Below are 18,658 nucleotides of genomic sequence, written 5' to 3'. Positions count from 1 at the left end.
TTTCTGCGTTTTCGCATCAAGCGCTCTGATGTGTTTTTGGGTCGAAAGAAATGTACCCGACCTGAAATGACCTGAATGACTTTTACCCAAACCAGACGTGCATACATTATTTTTTAAAGAAAGACCAGAGACAAACCTGAGAAAATTAGACCAGAGTTCGACCCAGTGCCAATTTTTTTTGAGTTATTTATTAACTTAGGTTTAGATGTTGGCTTTATTTTATTTAAAGTCAACATTATGGTGATCAGTGTTTGTTTTAGTCAGACTCTTTGGGTTTTTTTTCTGTCTGAACATGTGTTTGTGTGTTATAAACTTATTTATTTTGTAAATAATATAAACACTTGTTTATAAACACTTGCTACATAAACCTATATAAAACTGCTCAGTAGATAAACCAAAGTCCCATTAATATCTCTGAACCAAGGACTAAGCAGAAAAAGCGAGATCCATCACAGATGAAAAGAGCTCAGGAGGAGATGACGTGGCATTTCCTTTGCAAATATGTGCAGTTAAATATTAATAACCCTAAATAGCGTATGAGAGTGAAAGACATTAAACATCTTAGCCGCTTCTCCATTGAGACTTTCACATCGTTCTTGTGAAAAGCTCTGCTGATGTGCTAAGAGGCCGATTCGGTGCCCTGATCTCTGAACGCTACGAGATGTACAGACAGATGAAGGTCTTACTTGAAACGACAGTTCCATTAATACGATGCCTCCTGGCAGCGCCCTCTGCAGGTGATACGACGTCGAGCTGGAGTTACTGCTCTGCTGTAAGAGAAAATAAACATTTTTACTTCAACTTGTTGCACCAGATGCTTGAACATTATAATATTTGGTTAACTATTGCTGTAAAAAGTCAAGCGTAAAGTTGATTTTCCAGTGAGATCTGCTTATTCTTGGGTGGAAGTACAAAGTGGTTCTAGAAAGGTTTGTGAAAGGTGTTAGGCCCTGTGTCCATCAAAGCGGTTTAAAACGGCAGGCAATGCAGAGACTTGACAGCGTTTCTTCGCCTGAGGGTTTTGTATTGTTGGCTGGTTGGTTTGGTATAGGGCTGCAACTAACGATTATTTTCATAACCGATTAATCGAGTGATACTTTTTTCAATTAATCGACTAATCGGAGAAAAACATAAATATTACTCTATTTGATTTTTCACTTACTATAGCTAAATAAAGCAAAACGTGCAAAAGTCATACGCTACTACAAAGTGTTATCAATATAAACTTTTTGATTTTGATATTTTAGGCCATAAATAAAAAAAATAGTAAAACATCCTTAAAATGTCAAAACTGTCGAGCCTTCAGGGATGTGCTGGTGAGGATATTTTGCCACAGATTATTAATAATCTCATTTTAATCTTCAATTTTTTGAACAATTCAGAATTTTGCAGAAAGGCCGAGGACCTGACAATGCTGCGATTCGGGCAAGGCTGCCTTGCTTTAAAACAAGCTGGTTTTGCGGTGTAAAGAAAAAGCGGCTGATAAATGTGCAGCTCGTATTGCATGAAGAAAATTTAAGCATGCAACTCGCACTGTATAAAGCCGACGCATGTATCTGCTGTTTGAAAGTGGTGCGGGAGCATGTGACATCACAGACCAACTAATCGATAATGAAATTTGTGACAACGAAAAAAAATGTAGATCGCTGAAGCTCACGAGGACAAAAGCCTTCAGCTGCTGGCATTATTTTTTAAAGCGAAGCTTCTATTGGAAACATTTGAAAACATACCACAAAGTATTTTTAAGGAAGTCGCATCAAAGAGCCGCCATGTTTGCAATGCCATCAGGTCGTGTTAAAGCAAGACCTGCCTTACACTGCACAAAGTCCCTCCGCAAGAGGATGTCATTAGGGCTGTAATGATTAATCGTGTGTCCCATTAAAAATGCCTGTCTGGAACAAATGGAGTGCACGAGTGCGCCCTCTGGCTTTTGGATGTGCCAGGATTTCACCGTAATTCATTCAATGAGAAAACGCGCATTTGCACGATTAATCGTTACACCCCTAGATGTCATTCTATAATGGTCGACGATTGGTTCTCTGTACTGGGAGGTGGGACTAGTGCAGCCCTATTGCCATATGTTATTTATAGTGGCCATAAAAAACGGTGTGACCTCCTCTATTCATAAAATAGCAGGTCGCTGGTCACAGAAAAAGCGCTCTGGTGGACACAGGGCCTTACAGGGGAAACAGGTGAAATCTGGATGCAAATCACGATAAACTGAACTGTACAGATGATGTGTGAAAAACTGATGTGTGTGATGATGTCATGAGTGTGATTTAGTTTGTACCTTGGGACTTTCCTCACTTTTCTGTTTATTGTATGAAAATGAGGAGAAGGAAGATCTGCCTTCAGTAGATAAAGAACTCAACAGAGCGGCTCTCGCTCGAGCAATGCTAGGGAGAGAGAACGAGAAAGAGAGAGAGAGAGAGTGAGAGAGAGACATTAGTTTATCACATTAATAATAACTATTAGTTATGGTTTGACATCACACTAATCTTACCATGGTAATTATATGGTAAACTGGAGCAAGATAGAGTAAAAGTAAAGTGAGTGACATGCTGGCAAACCTGCGGGCGGGCGACTGCGGTCGGACCTGGACCAGGATGAAGCCCGTGCTCTGGAGATACTGAACGTACTGTTGCATGAACATACTGGAGATCTCCTGCAGCCACGGCTCGTCCTTCAGTCGACTGGGCAGCGTGTCTGCCGAATCTGTACTGTAGCTGCGATCTCTACCGGACGCTGTGGAGTCGCTGGAGCGATGCCTCTTCTGCGATCAGACAGTAAAACATAGGAAGAAAAAAATATCTTCTTTTGTGTTCAACAGAATACAGACATGAGGTTAAATGATGTCAAAATGTTCACTTTTGGGTGAACTATCCCATTAAAATAAATAAAGAGGAGACCTTCATCTGTGGCTGGACGACCTGTTCCTCCTGAATCTGTTTCCGAAACACAGAGTCAAAGAGTAGTGGAGTGGCGCAGTAATGGACCAGTCGAGACGACTGCTTCAGCGTGTCCAAATCTGTTACCTGCACGCATAAACGCAGACAAGAAAATTTATGAGATAACAGTGAGATTATGTAAGTAACGTCACACACTATAGGATTCCCTAATGTTCCCTCCTCACATCATTAAACTCAAGCGGGCCGTGCACACACACATGGATCTGTGAGTCCGTATGCGTGCATAAGACTGAAATCCGCAGGCATTGGATTGCATCTAGAATTGATGAGGCACTCAGAAAAGCATGTACTGAAAGTGTGATGGAAAATAATAACGTTCAGACAGTAATGCATCACTTCACAGCATGTGCACAGACGCACACACACCTTTGTATGAGACTTCATATATATGTAGAGACATTAAAAAGGTCATTTATTCTGAGAAGTTTATTCAGAGAATATAGCCGGGTGATGCATCTCAGGACAGCAGGTTACCTGTGGTGACAGGTGACTAAACCAGCAGAGAACAGATACATATAGAGGCAGTTTCCCAAACAGGGTTTAGGTTAATCCAGGACTAGGCCTTTGTTGTATTAAGACATTTATTTACAAACATACCTAACAAAAGACAACACTGTTGTGCATCTTAAGAAAAATGATGGCACTGAGATTTGTCAAGGCAAGATGTTATTAAATTAAGGCAGCTCGAACATGCATTTTAGTCTGGGACTAGTATAAACCCTGTCCTGAAAACCACCCCATAGAGTTTAAAGGGTACATATTATACACATTTTTACAAGATGTAATACAAGTCCCAAGTGTGCCCAGCATGTGTCTGTAAAGTTTTTACCCCACAGGTCACAGATGTCCAAAATGCAGGAGCAATAAAGTTTGTGTGTGTACCTTTAAATGCAAATGAGCTACTGCTTTTGGTTAAAAAAATATATGATTCCTGTGAATTCAGTCTGAGACAATAGTATCTTTAGCGGCATTAGCGCTACAACGTGCTAACAAACACATTTAGAAAAACTTTTGTAAGTAGCCGTGAGCAGAGCTTTGTTTTTGTGATGTCACATTAACAAGAGAATCAAAACAGCATGACTAATAAGACTGCTTTGGTTTCATTTTTTCATTGTGGGGTGGTTGTGTTCACACAATGCCAACACACATTTATGTCCAAACACCTTGTGAAAGTGGACTTTGCATAATAGGTGCCCTTTAAATACTGTCCTCCAATAAATGTAGCATCTATCCATACAATATGGTCAGTCGCAAAAACGAAATTTTCACTGCATGCCTTTTAAGGCTTGATCGATTATCAACCTGGTTGATTATCAACATCGATATTAAGCATTTTTCTCATTATCGACATCTGCCATTTTAAATGATTTAATGGGGATTAAAGGGGCCATGGCATGGAAATCTAACTTTTTCCATGTTTAAGTGCTATGATTGGGTCCCCAGGGGTTCTATCAACCAAGAAAATGTGAAAAAGATCAACCCAGTAACTAAGTCTTGGTAAACCATTCACTACAAGCACATGAAAAAATAGGTCGTTGAAATTTGGCTCTCCTTATGATGTCATAAGGAGCTCTTATTCTAACAATACCACCCCTTAATCTGCACTATCCAATCACAGCACTGCCATTTAGTGCAGAGAGAGAGAGAGAGAGAAAATAATTCACTTTTGCATATTCACTTTTGGATTTTGCATAATACATGCCCTTTAACTATTGAAAATGAAAAACATGCAAGATGATTGTAGTTACACAAGCTTAATTTGATGCATTATTTGGTTTGCCAAGCGAGTTGGATATGCTTGATTAAAATTTTTCTTTTATTTGTAGCCACCTGGTTTGTGATGGCATGGCAACCAAAAGTGCAAGTGCAACATTTTTGGCCTAAAAGTTTTTGGATAACAGCATCTGCTAAATATATAAAGGTAAATAAAAAGTCCAAACTTACAGAGATTGGCATGTTGGACTGGGCTGATCTCTGCTGCCATGTCACAAACAAGTTCTCAATCTTCAGTTGTCTTTCCAACTCTGAAAAAGTGAAGACAAATCTTGTCATCATCACTTGCTTTCACTTTCTGATGTTGCAACTTTGCAATAGTCAGTAAATTTTTCAAAAAAAAAAAAAAAAAACAGCTTTGATATTACATTACGCTGCTTCTGTTTCAGTCACACACTGTTTGTAGGTGTATCTGTACCTCTGCGCTCAACTGCTTTGACGTCCAGAAGTTGTGCTCCATGGCGGGCGACTATATCCGCCCCATCCTGATTGGTCAATGATCTTACTGTGTTTACATCTCTCAGAGCTTCATCAAAGGGCACAAGCTCTCCGGGGAAAGCCAAAGGTGGCAGACCACGACCTGAGCTGCCTAACCGTCCCTGATCCTTACCGAGAGCCGGAGGAACCGGACTCCTCAACAGAGCATCTGCCTCGACTGTGGAACTAAGAAAAGGGTTGGGATCCTGAAAAAAAAACATAAATTAATGAGGAAAGTTACTACCATATTAGTTGCATTTCTATTGTGCAAATTAAAAATACATCCAATGTCAATTATGCTAGCACTAGCCATTTTTTCATGCAATTTGAAAAATATAGACGTTTCATTGGACAAACACGCATTGTCGCAGTTACGAGCCTGGCCGATGTTAACTTCCGGTCTGTGTTTGTTTAATGGTCTGGCTAGTCGATAAACTGACATCTGAAACAAATACAATGTGGAAAAGAATTTTTTTTCGCTTTCCTAGCGATAAGGAAAACTGCAATGGAAACAATTTTGCAAAAAGTTTTTACGCTTGCGTGAGGTATTTTAGGCAATTCGAAAAAAGAATTTATCGCAAAACTGCAATGGAAACTGTTTTAACACATGTACAGGTCATCAGACGTACATTGGTCACATGATAATTTTTCAAAGGCATGTATTATAACTTCCCAAAAACACCTTAAACGTGATCGCTCCCAAGTATAAGACTCTTCCCTTGCCATTAATGCTTGGATAACACACCAGGGTCTCTTTGAATAAAAATACTGACTGGTGCATTGGCTGCGATCTACGTAAACCTAAAGACATCTGTTGCCATGATTTTTGGAACGACTTATCGTGAGAGAAAAACTTGAAATTGATGGAAACAGCATAATTTCACAATAGTTTTTTATCGACATTTAGAAAATACCACAAAAGCTTTGCGCAAATCTACAATGGAAACCAGGCTTTTGAAAATGAACAATGAAAGAAAAACAATGCTGGCTCCATTTTTTTCCCATGATCTCCTTTGGCCTTCAGATCCTCTTGACTCTTTTGATGTCAATGACTGAATTCTTCTTTTCAAAGAGCCAGGCTGAAAGCTCATCTATCTCACTGTGATCTTGTCAAAAACTCAGTTTTTGATTTTTATCCTTACCCTGATTCAAACTTTGTACAAATTGGTATTTTTATGGCGATTCATCAGCATAGAAACACACTAAACATGTCTAAAGATGTTTTCAGTATGAGGGCTTTCCATCAGCCCCATCCACAAAATTAACAAACTTCTATGTGGCGTGAAAATGACCAGAGTGTTAAAAACACACAGACTAGACCAACATATCAAAATTAAGAGATTAAAAACTACTAAACTCCCTTCAGACTATCTCAAGGCCCTTTCTCTGTTCTTCTGGGAACTTTTGGGCGAGTTAGAAGTTAGACAGCTGGTTAAACTCCTGTAGGACACGTTGGAGGCTTTTCTATAAGCCGTCAGTCCAGATGCCCCACAATGGAGGACGGAGTTCCCTGGATGCCCGATATGCCCGATGGGCGAATTATCTGCACTTTATTGCCAAGACTCCGCCCCCTGGGAGTTTGACAGATGATTGACGGTCAGGGCAAATTTTCTGCTATGTTGGCTCTGCCTTCTGTCAGCACTCATTAGCTGAACGCAAATTAAAAGTGCAGAATCACAGACGAGGAAACAAACTGCTCTGTCCTTTTGTCCACATTTTTAGGGAAATTTCAATGTTCTGCTCAACAAGCTTGAATAACAGGATAAAATGTACACAGCACACATAAAACTTTTCATTTTTTTAAAGAAAAATCATAGTTGAGCACTAAACATGCACAAAAGTAAGTCAAACGGGTTTCGATCAACTTAAGGGGAGTAAATGTTGTTCATCTGTTTAGGTTTTTAAATGCACGTCTGCAGAGACCTCAGAAAAGTAATTCATTAAATTTTGGGTATTTCACTGACTTGACACTATTACATTTTTGATACTCTATTTGTTTTTAAATAAGGCGAATCTTTTGGCATGGAGTGATTACGGCGTTCCCACACCTTAATTCAAGGATTAAATGTGGAGACACATTTCAAGTGAGAGCAAGGTTACATCATGTTACCTTTAAAGATACATTGTTACAGTTCCCTTTCGAGGGAACTCGCGCTGTGTCACTGTGGTGACACTTTGGGGACGCCTCCAGGGGTAAGGTTGTCTGAATGCGTATTTCAAATTCAACCAATGGTGAGGCTTAACGACAAAGACAGGGTGACGCGGGAGCCAGGAAGTATATCACTATCTGAAATATTGACAAAGACGGCGTTACAGGGATGCAGGAAGTATGACAAGGGAGACGCAGCGTCTCGTTCCCTTCTCAGAGAACAACAGTTACATACGTAACCCGAGACGTTTTTATGCGTCAAACACAACTATGCAAAAAAGTATTTTGGTATGAATCAACATTCGCACACAGAAGATATAAGCATTTAAAGTTAACAGTTTAGCACGTGTGCTTAAAAAGTCTAGAATTTTTATGATATTATCCTACACTACACAGGGAATAATATGGATTTTTTCCCCAGAAAACTTTTTGCATTAAAATAGATTCAAGCACTTTCAATGACCTGTATCTATGTATATATTTTCAAAAACTTCCCAGGGCCTTGAATTTTTTCCCCAGATTCACAATCGTTCAAGTATTTCAAGGACCCGTGAGAACCCTGGATTAATGGTGAAAACAATTGTCAGATTACTAACATAAATGATAAACATACGAAATCAGTTCACAAACTCAGAGTCCTTATATTTGAACTCGCATGTAGAAGATGAAAATCAATAGATTTTTTCAGCACGCATCTCTACACCTCTCTTCTCTCTCTCATCCAGTACACAAAGGTTAAAAAACAAACACTGAATCATGCGTGAGCTGACTGACACGATGCCATCAACAGAGAAAACAATAAAGATCTCAGTGTTGCTCCATCACCTGTTTCCTTAAAGGGCAAACACGACAAAGTGATCAAACACAGTCTCGCTGCTCACTATCTAGGGTCTTAAAAGAGTTTGTCTGCCATCAGAAACCCATCTGTCAAAGAAAGCAACATCTCAAAACCTTCAATCATCTGACAGAATAAACTCCAGACATTCATACCGTGTGATACTAGCAACCGTACACACTTTAACCCTGTTTACCATGAACACGGGAACTTTGCTTTAACTCCAAACAACGACATGATAAAGAAACTTTATTCTGAAAGATCAGAGTCGTGTTAATCTTCAATCACAAACATACAAATACATTCATGATGCATCAGTTTACAGCACACCTGCAAAGCTTTTAAATAAATGTAACGCAACATCATATTGTGTAAAGCTATTTATGACAAAATACGTGTGTTTCCTGGGAATCAAACCCATGGCCTTTTGCACTACTTATGCAATGCCAGGTGAGCTACACGAAGACAGCATTTATCAAATAAAACAAAACATGTCAAATGAGTTTACTCTAAAGGTCTTTAACTACAACACAAAAACTCTTGATAAAAACATCAAAAGCTGTCAGCTTTCTAAAGATACATCCTGACATTTTTGACAAGAGAATCAATACAATATTTTATAACAAAGTTTCTCCTCTGTTTTGTCAGGTGTATTAACAGTGTACATGTGAACACAGCGTGATATCTTCTTCTTTTATTTCTTTATGTCATTCCAGCATCTACGGCTATATTCATGGCAAGAACCAGTTAATCCATATACAAGTTTTATTCAGACAAGTCGATCCAAACACAGGTTGGGGAGGGACAATTTGGCATCTCCAATTTACCTAACTTGCATGTTTTTGGCATATGGGAGGAAACCGGACTACCCACGTTGACACAGGGAGAACATGCAAACTCCACACAGAAAGGCCACCTGCCCTAGCCCGAGCTCGAACCGGGGACCTTCTTGCTGTGAGGCAACAGTGCTACCCACTGAGCCAATGTGCCGCCCCGCAGCGTGATTTAATCATTCTCAGTGTTTACAGGCTGTGATCTGGGCAGGTGCACACATGGCATTGCATCCATAAAAGAGAGGCTTGCCAATGACGAGTTTTTATGGCAATCCACATTTCCACTATTTTCCACTAGGACTGGGTATCAATTCAGATTAGTGCTGGGCGATAATTCGATAACGATAATTTTACCAATATAAACTTTTCGATAAAACGATAAGTGATCGATAATGTTTACGCACTGTGCGTAATGTTGCGCGAGCACTTCCGGATGCGGCACGCGCTCTTGGTTTACAATCACAGTGTCAGTTAGACTTGAAGGAGTGGAAGATGAGGCAAGTTATTCATTTATTAGAGACCTATGATTTTCGTGATGCGGATAACGCGGACGGAATCACGGAATCCAAATGCGTGGAAACATTTTCTTGTGTGTAATGTTGGACGCGCAAACAGGGTTTGTCAAACACAGCAGACACAATAGGTGCAGTACTGTACTTTCATTCAGCGTCCGCCTTGCGCACGCACACGTCCGCACAGCTTTAAAAGTATATTTACAGGACATTCACAAATTCAGGAAACTGAGGAAAAGCAGCAGATCCACCACTGCAGTGAATATAGTGTTTGCGTATGTGCGCTCCCACAGCAACGTGACGCTCTTGACATCCATTTATCAGCGTGTATAGCTCGTACATGTATAACACACGCGTGATCACTGAACTAAGTTTTCTTTCTTGTTTAAGTGAACATAAACAGCTGTTACTCAGTATATTGAAACTTAAAGCAGTCTGTCTTGGGTCTTAAAGGGACAGTAGTCTGCTGCTTTTGTGTCAGAAATGTGTTGATTTCATAACAAATAGATTTACATTTAATACAGATGCATTAAAACAAGATTTTAGTATTTGTATTTGTCATATTCTGAATAAAAAGTAGTTTAAAACCATTATTAACTGTCTGGTTTTTACAATTTTCATTCAGGAGCAAAAATCTGCCTTTAAATTTGACAGGAGTAAAGATTTGTTATTTATCATGATAATTATCGATATCGACTGATATGGAAAACATTTTCTCGATAATTTTTTGGATCATATCGCCCAGCCCTAATTCAGATGTTCCAGATCGATTCGATTTTGATTCAAAAGCTATCAAATCGATTCGATTTCGATTCTCGATCCGATTATCGGCTCGATTTTTATATCAGATTCTCGATTTAACTCAATGAATATAGATTATATAGAATATTATATTATATTAGAATATAGACTGAATGAATGAATGAATGAATGACAGGCTCGCCTCTCACTCCTTGGTAACAACGCACAAGGCAAAAAAGGATGACATCTAGTGGAGAAGACTAGTAATTAGATTAACGTTAATCCTACGTTCAATGTTTGCGGAAATAAAATGGTGAAAAAATCGATTTGTCAATTTGGCCTGTGAGAATCGATTTTGAATCAACAAATCGATTTTCCCCAGCCCTTTTATCCACTAGGTGGCCCTCTTACCCAACTTATAAAACACTGAAGCATCCACCGATTCAAAAACTGTAAAACTCTGTATGTTTTGAGGATCGCTCTGAATCTGACCGCTAACAAAAGTCCTTCACACAAATTGAAGCATCTCAGCTTTTTGCTAAAAATTTGGTATTTTTGAAAAAACCTACCCATATCCAAGAGGTGATAAAAAATAATAAATGAAGATAGGATGAAACGCTTCTTTGTTTGAAAGCAGATGGTCTGTTCTTTAATTTGATATATGGTATGTCTGTATGCCATTTTCCCTGACGAGTTTTTACGGTAATCTGAAATTCCACTATTATTCACTAGATGGCACTCTTACACAATTTATCAAAAACTGAAGCATCAACTAATTCAACCACATTTTAAACTCTGTGTATGTTTTGATCTTCATTCTGAATCTGATATCTAACAAAATTCCTTTACAAAAATGCTAATATCTTAGCCTTTTGCTCAAAATTTTGTATTTTTAAAGAAACCTACCCATATTTGAGAGGTTATAAAAAGAGAGCAAATGAAGATAGGATGAAATGGTACTTTTTTCGTTTTGTTTGTTTGAAAGCAAAAGGTCTGTTCTTTCATTTGATGTATCGTATGTTAATATATTTTCCTGGAGGGCATTTTGTGAAACTTTTGTAAAATCATAAAAAATGCTGCCGCTGGCGGGGAAAGGATTATCTCGGCTTTCTTCAAGAAAGCTTTTTATCCAAACCAACCAAATTTTATTTTTAGTTTGTGAGCTACCTGGGCATTAAACTCACAATCTTAGCACTGCTAATGCAACGCTTTACCAATACAAAAACAAAGTATACAACCTATGCAGTTTAAAACCAAACATATATCCCATAATGCAATGTGCTTGACTTGACGTCACATTTTCAGTGTGTCGATGAGTCAAAAGGAAGACACTTTTCGGACAAATTGCAATACCATAAATGTAGCTCATTCCCTAAAAACATTTAGCACGGTGCACACAACAGTTTGAATATCTTGAATACTGCACGCTTCTTCATATATTACTAGTGCTAATACTGTACTAATAGTATTTGAATTTGATTTAAATAAAATTATATTAAATTATACAATCTAGTGCTGTTGCAATTTATAGTGCAATTATAAAGAATTAATGCATTTTAAACAAAATTTCTGGGGCCCACCAGGCACCATCTCAAGCCCCCCAGTATGAGAACCACTGATCTACATCTAAGTTGGGAAAAGACGACTTGGTATCCCATTTGTACTGACCTGCTTTAGATCCTCGTGAGCAGGTGTATCAGAAAAGCAGTAATGATGAAACAGACCCATTTTCTGGCTCAGTAAGCAGTTGACCACATGAGCCCGAGCGTTCTGCCAATGCACCAATCTGCACAGACCCTGATTCAGAGAGACGCCTAGATCCACTGACCAGTTATACGTGTACAGGGTCACCTGTCAAGACACAGCGAGTGGAGAAAGATCAAACAGAAACCCCAAACCTTAAAGCGTCACACCACATTTAACCTAACTGACCTTTTTATTGACAACGTGTATGTATAGGAAGCGCTGACGTGGGGCCACTCCCTTCGCAGCCTGACCTGAGCTCAGCCAATCACTGTGCTCCAAAGCCTCGAATCGCTGCAGACCCTTATGAGCTTAAAAAAAAAAAATGACAGAAAGACTGACGTGAGATGAATCGATAAATGAACATAGAAAGAAATCACCATTATGGATTAGAAAGAATAAGGGGGCGTGTACACCAAGGCGTTTTTTCCAAGGCGCAATTGTAAGTGCCACGCTTTAAAAAAAAGGAGCAGCTGGTGCTAGGTGTTTTTGCGCTTGTGCCCAAAGTTGAAAAATGTTCAACTTTGGGTGAAATGCTCACTTTTACTTAGCTGTCCAATCACAGTGGAGGAGGGGCGGGACAAATACCACAACAACCAACCGGTACATCATACAACGACTGATAAAAAAGACGTATCAGGGCAAACAAATCGCTAGGCAAGCGGCTACATTTGGTGTCCGTCTTGAGTTTTCAGTTGCGGTTAAAGTCTCCATGAACCGGAAGTCGCAATAGACTTTACTTCCGTGTTGTGACGTATTTCAAAGTGTGACAGAATATCACACAAAGAAAATAGTGGGCGTGGCTTGCGTTTTCCACTGTGCTTTGATTTTATATAGAAAAGTAGGCGTTTCATTCAGAAATGGAACTGGCAGCAGACTGACAGTTGGAGGGGGTGGAGTTAACAGATAATCCCGCCCAAGCCGTCTAGCTGATGTCATCAGAGAAAGATCGCCACAAGAGGGCAGAAGTACATTTTCACACTTTGATTGAAGTTTAAAGGATTAGTCCATTTTCTTAAAAAAAAATCCAGATAATTTACTCGCCACCATGTCATCCAAAATGTTGATGTCTTTCTTTGTTCAGTCGAAAAAAAATTCTGTTTTTCGAGGAAAACATACCAGGATTTTTCTAATTTTAATAGACTTTAATGGACCCCAACACTTAACAGTTTTAATGCAGTTTAAAATTGCAGTTTCAAAGGACTCTAAACGATCCCAAACGAGGCATAAGGGTCTCATCTAGTGAAATGATTGTCACTTTTGACAAGAAAAATAAAAAATATTCACTTTTAAACCACAACTTCTCGTATATCTCCGGTCCTGTGATGCGCCAGTGCGACCTCACGTAATACGTCATCACATCAAGAGGTCACGGATGATGTATGTGAAACTACGCCCCAGTGTTTATAAATGTGGAGAAAGAGGACCATTCAGACGTTGTTGTATGTACTATTATTAATGTCTTTGTGTCAGTTTATTCTTTAAAATCGTACGCAAATGTGCGTTTCATATATGCAACACGTGACCTTTCCACGGCATTACGCAATTACACGAGGTCGCGCAGGACCGAAGATAGACGAAAAGTTGTGGTTTAAAAGTGCATATTTTTATATACCCTTATGCCTCATTTGGGATACTTAAGAGGCCTTTGAAACTGCAATTTTAAACTGCATTAAAACTGTTAAGTGTTGGGGTCCATTAAAATGAGAAAAATTCTGGAATGTTTTCGTAAAAAAAAAAATTCTTCTCGACTGAACAAAGAAAGACATCAACATTTTGGATGACATGGTGATGAGTAAATGATCTGGAATTTTTTAAGAAAATTAACTTTATGAGGGCACATAAATGTTTCAAAAAAAATTACTTACACCAATATATTGATTATAATAAATATTGCACTATTAAATTACTTTTTTACACATTACTAAAAAAAGGATTGTTCACATTTGATATCATTAGGACTTTAAATGCTGTGGTGTACACCCCCCAAATATTAATTTCAAAGCAACTTATAACATCCCTTTTGAATCTATTCAAATCACTTCACTTCTGAATAATATGATCTCAGGGCAAAAAATACATTTAAAATTTAATCATAAACAGGGCTGAAAGAAGCAGTGGAAAACAAAGCAGCAGCTTGTATAGCCGTGAGGCTGGACATTTATATCATTTATAGAGCGATTGAGCTCAGCGTAGAGAAGATAAACTGGAGATTCTCTCTCTCGCTTTCATTCAAACATTTGTGTATATAGACATGATAAAAACCTAAAGTATAAAATGATGTAAATGGGTGATTCTTCAATTGCAGTTAAAACTTAGTTATAAAAAACTACAAACGTTTAAAAGCTAGATTAAGTGTCACTAAGCAAATACATCGCTAGTACATATTTTGACTTTCCACACACTGTTATATCTCGTGCACATTTAAATACACATTTAGTCTTTAAGTTCAGTCCTCATGCACGCTACAACTGCAAGAATCAAGTGTATGCAATCCCATGCACATGCTAGAAAAACCAGGCTGCACATGCACAGTCTGCGCAGACCCTGTCTATGATGAAATTTATAGCACTCGAATTGTGCGCAAGACATAGCAGAGAGCGGAGACCCAAAGTCTATTTCAGGATTCATAGTATGATTGTGGTGTAGTGGTAGTGTGATTTGAAGAGACGGCCGTTCTGTGAGGGGCCGCTCGAGTCCCCATAAGGGGCCAAACTTACGTGTGCACCTATTTAGAACTGGACTGTTCTCGTCATCTGAACTGTCTTCTGTGGGCAAACAGAGATGAGCAAACATAGCTTTGCAAAAGGAAACAACTCTATGTTAATGCTGTATTCACACACACACACACACACACACACACACACACACACACACACACACACACACACACACACACACACACACACACACACACACACGCGTGCACGCACAAAACAACTTAAGCAAAGGAATCTACTGTACAAGCTGATAACAGAAGAGCAAGACTCTATACTTAATACTAAACACAAACTCTTAAGGTAAAAAGCGATAAAATTACACATGGAACGTAAAACAGAAATAGTTAGCAAGATGAGTTGAACTTGATAAAACAGCTATGAGGCAGCTCATGTAATGAGAGAGGAAAATATGAGATTTATCTGTGCTAATGGTGAGACCCTTGGGCTCTGGTAAAGGATGCATTTGGTGCTAGCACAGAGAGAGAAAGCAGTTAAAAGCAAGAGCTGTTGACCACAGAATTCAGTGTTGACCTTATATTTCTGTAGGTCAGCAAAAAATTAAAATCTTAAATGTTTCGCTATTATACGTTTTGATGAATCTTATTAAAAAATATCTGGGTAAATGTTTCTTAAAGCGTAATGGGGCGTAAACACTAAACGCAATTCAACCATTTTCGCGAATAGATTACATAAAAAGTCGACGTAAAGACACAAATAGATGCAAACTCATGCAGGGCGATGCAAATTGGGCACAACGGTTAAAACGAAAGAATGCGCTATTCCTCAAATGCTTGTTCGCACAAGTTGAAGATATTCAACTCAATCCTAAATGTTTTGCTATTATAAGTTCTGATAAATCTGTTTAAAAAATATCTGGGTAAATGTTTCTTAAAGTGTAATAGGGGGTACACACTAGACGCAAATTCAATGTTTTGCGCAAATAGATCACATAAAAAGTCAACGCAAAGACACGATAGACGCAGGCGATACGAATGACGCACATTAGGTGCAGCAATTGCCGCGAAAACACGCTCTTTTCGCCTAAAATCCATCTTCGCACAAGTTGAACATATATTCAAATCAAGCAAAAACTTAAAGTTAATTCCCGCGAGTAAATCTAGGGCGAGAAACGCGATGATTTGCGTTTGTTGTGTACGCAGCATAAGATATCTTAAGATACTTGTACCTGTAAGTAATTTTATGTTATTTTTATGTTATGGATCTCAGCAATGCCATTTTAAAACAAACATGAAGCATCCGTTCCCCGCACGAGGCAATGCGAATGACGAAAATTGGCTGCAGCGATTGCAGCGAAAATATGCGCTATTCGCCTCAAACTCAAAAAATTTGCATGACGCGAAGTTAAATCCCACAAGTAATCTAGATCGAGAAACGTGATGCTTCGTGTTTGTTGTGTACGCAGCATAAGATATTTTACATTATGACAATATTTCCATGACAATAAAGGGCCGTTCACACTTTAACTATAAAGATAACTATATTAGTGCCCACACCACTGGACGATAACCTAAAATTATTAATTTGCTCGGGCACCGCAACATTTGGGCAAATGATTTACCTTAATTGGCATTAACTAATATTGTTGATTTTCTTTTTGCTAATTACTTGTACCTGTTAGTAGTTTTATGGTATTTTTATGTTATGGATCTCAGCAATGCCATTTCAAACAAAACGTGAAGCATCGCGTTCCTCGCACGAAGCGATGCGAATGATGCAAATTGGCTGCAGCAATTGCAGCGAAAACATGCGCTATTTGCCTCAAACGCGTCTTTGCGCAAGTTGAAATATTCAACTCAAGCTAAAAATTTGCATGAGACAAAGTTAAATCCCACGAGTAATCTAGAGTGAGTGATTATTTACCTTTAACAGGATTGACTAATATTGTTGGTTTTCTTGCGCTAGATACCTGAGGTAATTTTATTTTATGGATCTCAGCAATGAGCTTCTCCACAGTGTCAAGCCTGGTGTATAGTTTGTATTTTTATGTGCACGGTCGAACGCACAGACTAACAATGCATAGTTTATTTGACTCGTACACGTACACAGACGTTTGACGCATATGCATTGCGACAAAAAAACTACATTTGACTGCATTGTCCTGTACGCACAAGCGCGACCTATGCATACGAATTATGCACGGTTACAAAAATCGGGACGGTCCGCGCACAGTGCATGCAAAGTATGCGGACCCCTGCATATACGTAAAAATGAAACTATACTTCTAGCTTTATCTGCCATTTTAAATACTTGAGAACTTATATTTGATGGGCTCTTAATGGTTTATCATTCGTCAGTCGGAAAAAAAATTGCTCAGTCAGTGATCCCAACAACATCATTCCTTTTATCTTTATTGTTATAGTTGTGGCGTGAACTCTGCTATTCTCTTAAATTCAGAAAACATTTTAAAACTATATTTTTATAGTTATCATAATCGTCCAGTGTAAACGGCCCTTAAGACTACAGAAAAACGTCATTACCAAAATGCTAAAATATATATATTTTCCATAATTTTACACAACTATTTACTACTACTACTACTACTAATAATAATAATAATAATAATTATAACAGAATAACAGAAGTGCAAAATAAAAAAATATATTAAGCATATTAAATTATAACATTAATTAATATTTAAATGCATTCAATTCTTTCATTTTCATTTTTTTTTCTTTCTTTTTGACTTTGCTAAATGTATTAATTTCGGTATTAACTGTGACCTGGACATTTCTCTGTGTTCACCTAAGGGTACATATAAATTATAATAAATTATTAAGGCATTGCATTAAAATAAAGGCTTATGATACATCTTTATCTTGATGGTTATTGTTGCCACATCTATAATATATCACAGTACTTGCCCCGTTAGGGAGTATAATGTCATATATTATCATTAATACCCAATTTGTCGCTATACTGTGTGTATTACTTTCTTATTACATGTGTGTATTACTAAATTACAATCAAAGGGATTTAAGCATGATAATGTATTATACGCATCATTACACACCGTGCAAAATTTCCTTTTGGTTCAAGACCTATAAAATTATTCTGTAAATGTGCGTGTGTGTAATGTTAGCCAACATGTCTCAACACAAGGTGTACCTTGTTCTGTACTGCAATGCCATTGGCTGAAGTTGCGACCAATGAGGATGAAGCTTCTGGTGGTGGCAGGAGGTTGGCTGATGTGCTGAATGATTGACAGTGGGACATAGATGTCACCCTGAGGACAACTGTCAACACACGGGGGAACAGCTCATCAAAACTGCATTGGTCAAAACATCTGATTTCGTAGCTAAATTACTTTAAAGAATACAGAAGCACGTCCTATTTAAACACAAAATCTGGCCTGATGTTTCTGCCACACACCTGGTTCTTTCAAACACTTTGACCGTGGTGTCACTGGCTAGAGAGCTGACCAGATTAACAATCTCAGTGAGGATGGATGGCAGGAGGAAATGATGCGAGACTTCAGCTACACAATACTGGATGGATGGACAACCTGCGAGGGAACAACAGAGCATCATAAGTTGTGTTATGAAGAGAAGTGAGATTGAACACAGATCTGTGGAGACTCACCCAGTTTGTTCATGAAGGTGACCCAGGGCAGGAACGTATTCTGATAGACCTGGTGAAGAGCGCCTGTATCTCCCTCCTCCAGCCGAGCCACATGTCTCCTAAATAGAGACACAAACCTCACACTCATTCCTATGGATTTATTTGACTATCTGTATATATTATAATCACTAACAATATACTGTTACATATGTAAATCTGGACCACCTAAGTCGTAAATCGCACGGGTATATAAAAAAAAAAAACACTGCATATGTGATCGATTTTTCTTTTCTATCCTTAGTATATTATGCAAAGATTATGTTCCAT

General features: G+C 38.4%; 1 protein-coding gene across 9 annotated transcripts in view; it reads right to left on the bottom strand.

Annotated features, from left to right (window-relative positions):
* szt2 (SZT2 subunit of KICSTOR complex) overlaps positions 1-18,658 on the bottom strand; it is a 101,260-nt gene that overhangs the window by 26,520 nt on the left and 56,082 nt on the right. For 7 of the 9 annotated variants that reach the window (XM_065293850.2, XM_065293856.2, XM_065293855.2 and 4 more), the window contains 12 exons: positions 18,353-18,450; positions 18,143-18,275; positions 17,879-18,006; positions 14,753-14,800; positions 12,222-12,343; positions 11,958-12,140; positions 5,161-5,425; positions 4,914-4,993; positions 2,910-3,035; positions 2,571-2,773; positions 2,291-2,396; positions 687-770 (listed from right to left, as the gene is read on the bottom strand). In XM_065293850.2, coding sequence (XP_065149922.1) covers positions 687-770; positions 2,291-2,396; positions 2,571-2,773; positions 2,910-3,035; positions 4,914-4,993; positions 5,161-5,425; positions 11,958-12,140; positions 12,222-12,343; positions 14,753-14,800; positions 17,879-18,006; positions 18,143-18,275; positions 18,353-18,450 — 1,576 coding nt within the window. The remainder of the gene's footprint in view (positions 1-686; positions 771-2,290; positions 2,397-2,570; positions 2,774-2,909; positions 3,036-4,913; positions 4,994-5,160; positions 5,426-11,957; positions 12,141-12,221; positions 12,344-14,752; positions 14,801-17,878; positions 18,007-18,142; positions 18,276-18,352; positions 18,451-18,658) is intronic. The other 2 variants (XM_065293851.2, XM_065293854.2) reach the window with 2 other exon arrangements.

The sequence above is a fragment of the Paramisgurnus dabryanus genome, chromosome 7 (assembly GCF_030506205.2).
Source record: "Paramisgurnus dabryanus chromosome 7, PD_genome_1.1, whole genome shotgun sequence".
In the NCBI taxonomy this organism is placed as follows: Eukaryota; Metazoa; Chordata; class Actinopteri; order Cypriniformes; family Cobitidae; genus Paramisgurnus; species Paramisgurnus dabryanus.
Note: the sequence above shows the minus strand (reverse complement) of the source record. Positions and strands in the feature narration are given on the sequence as shown.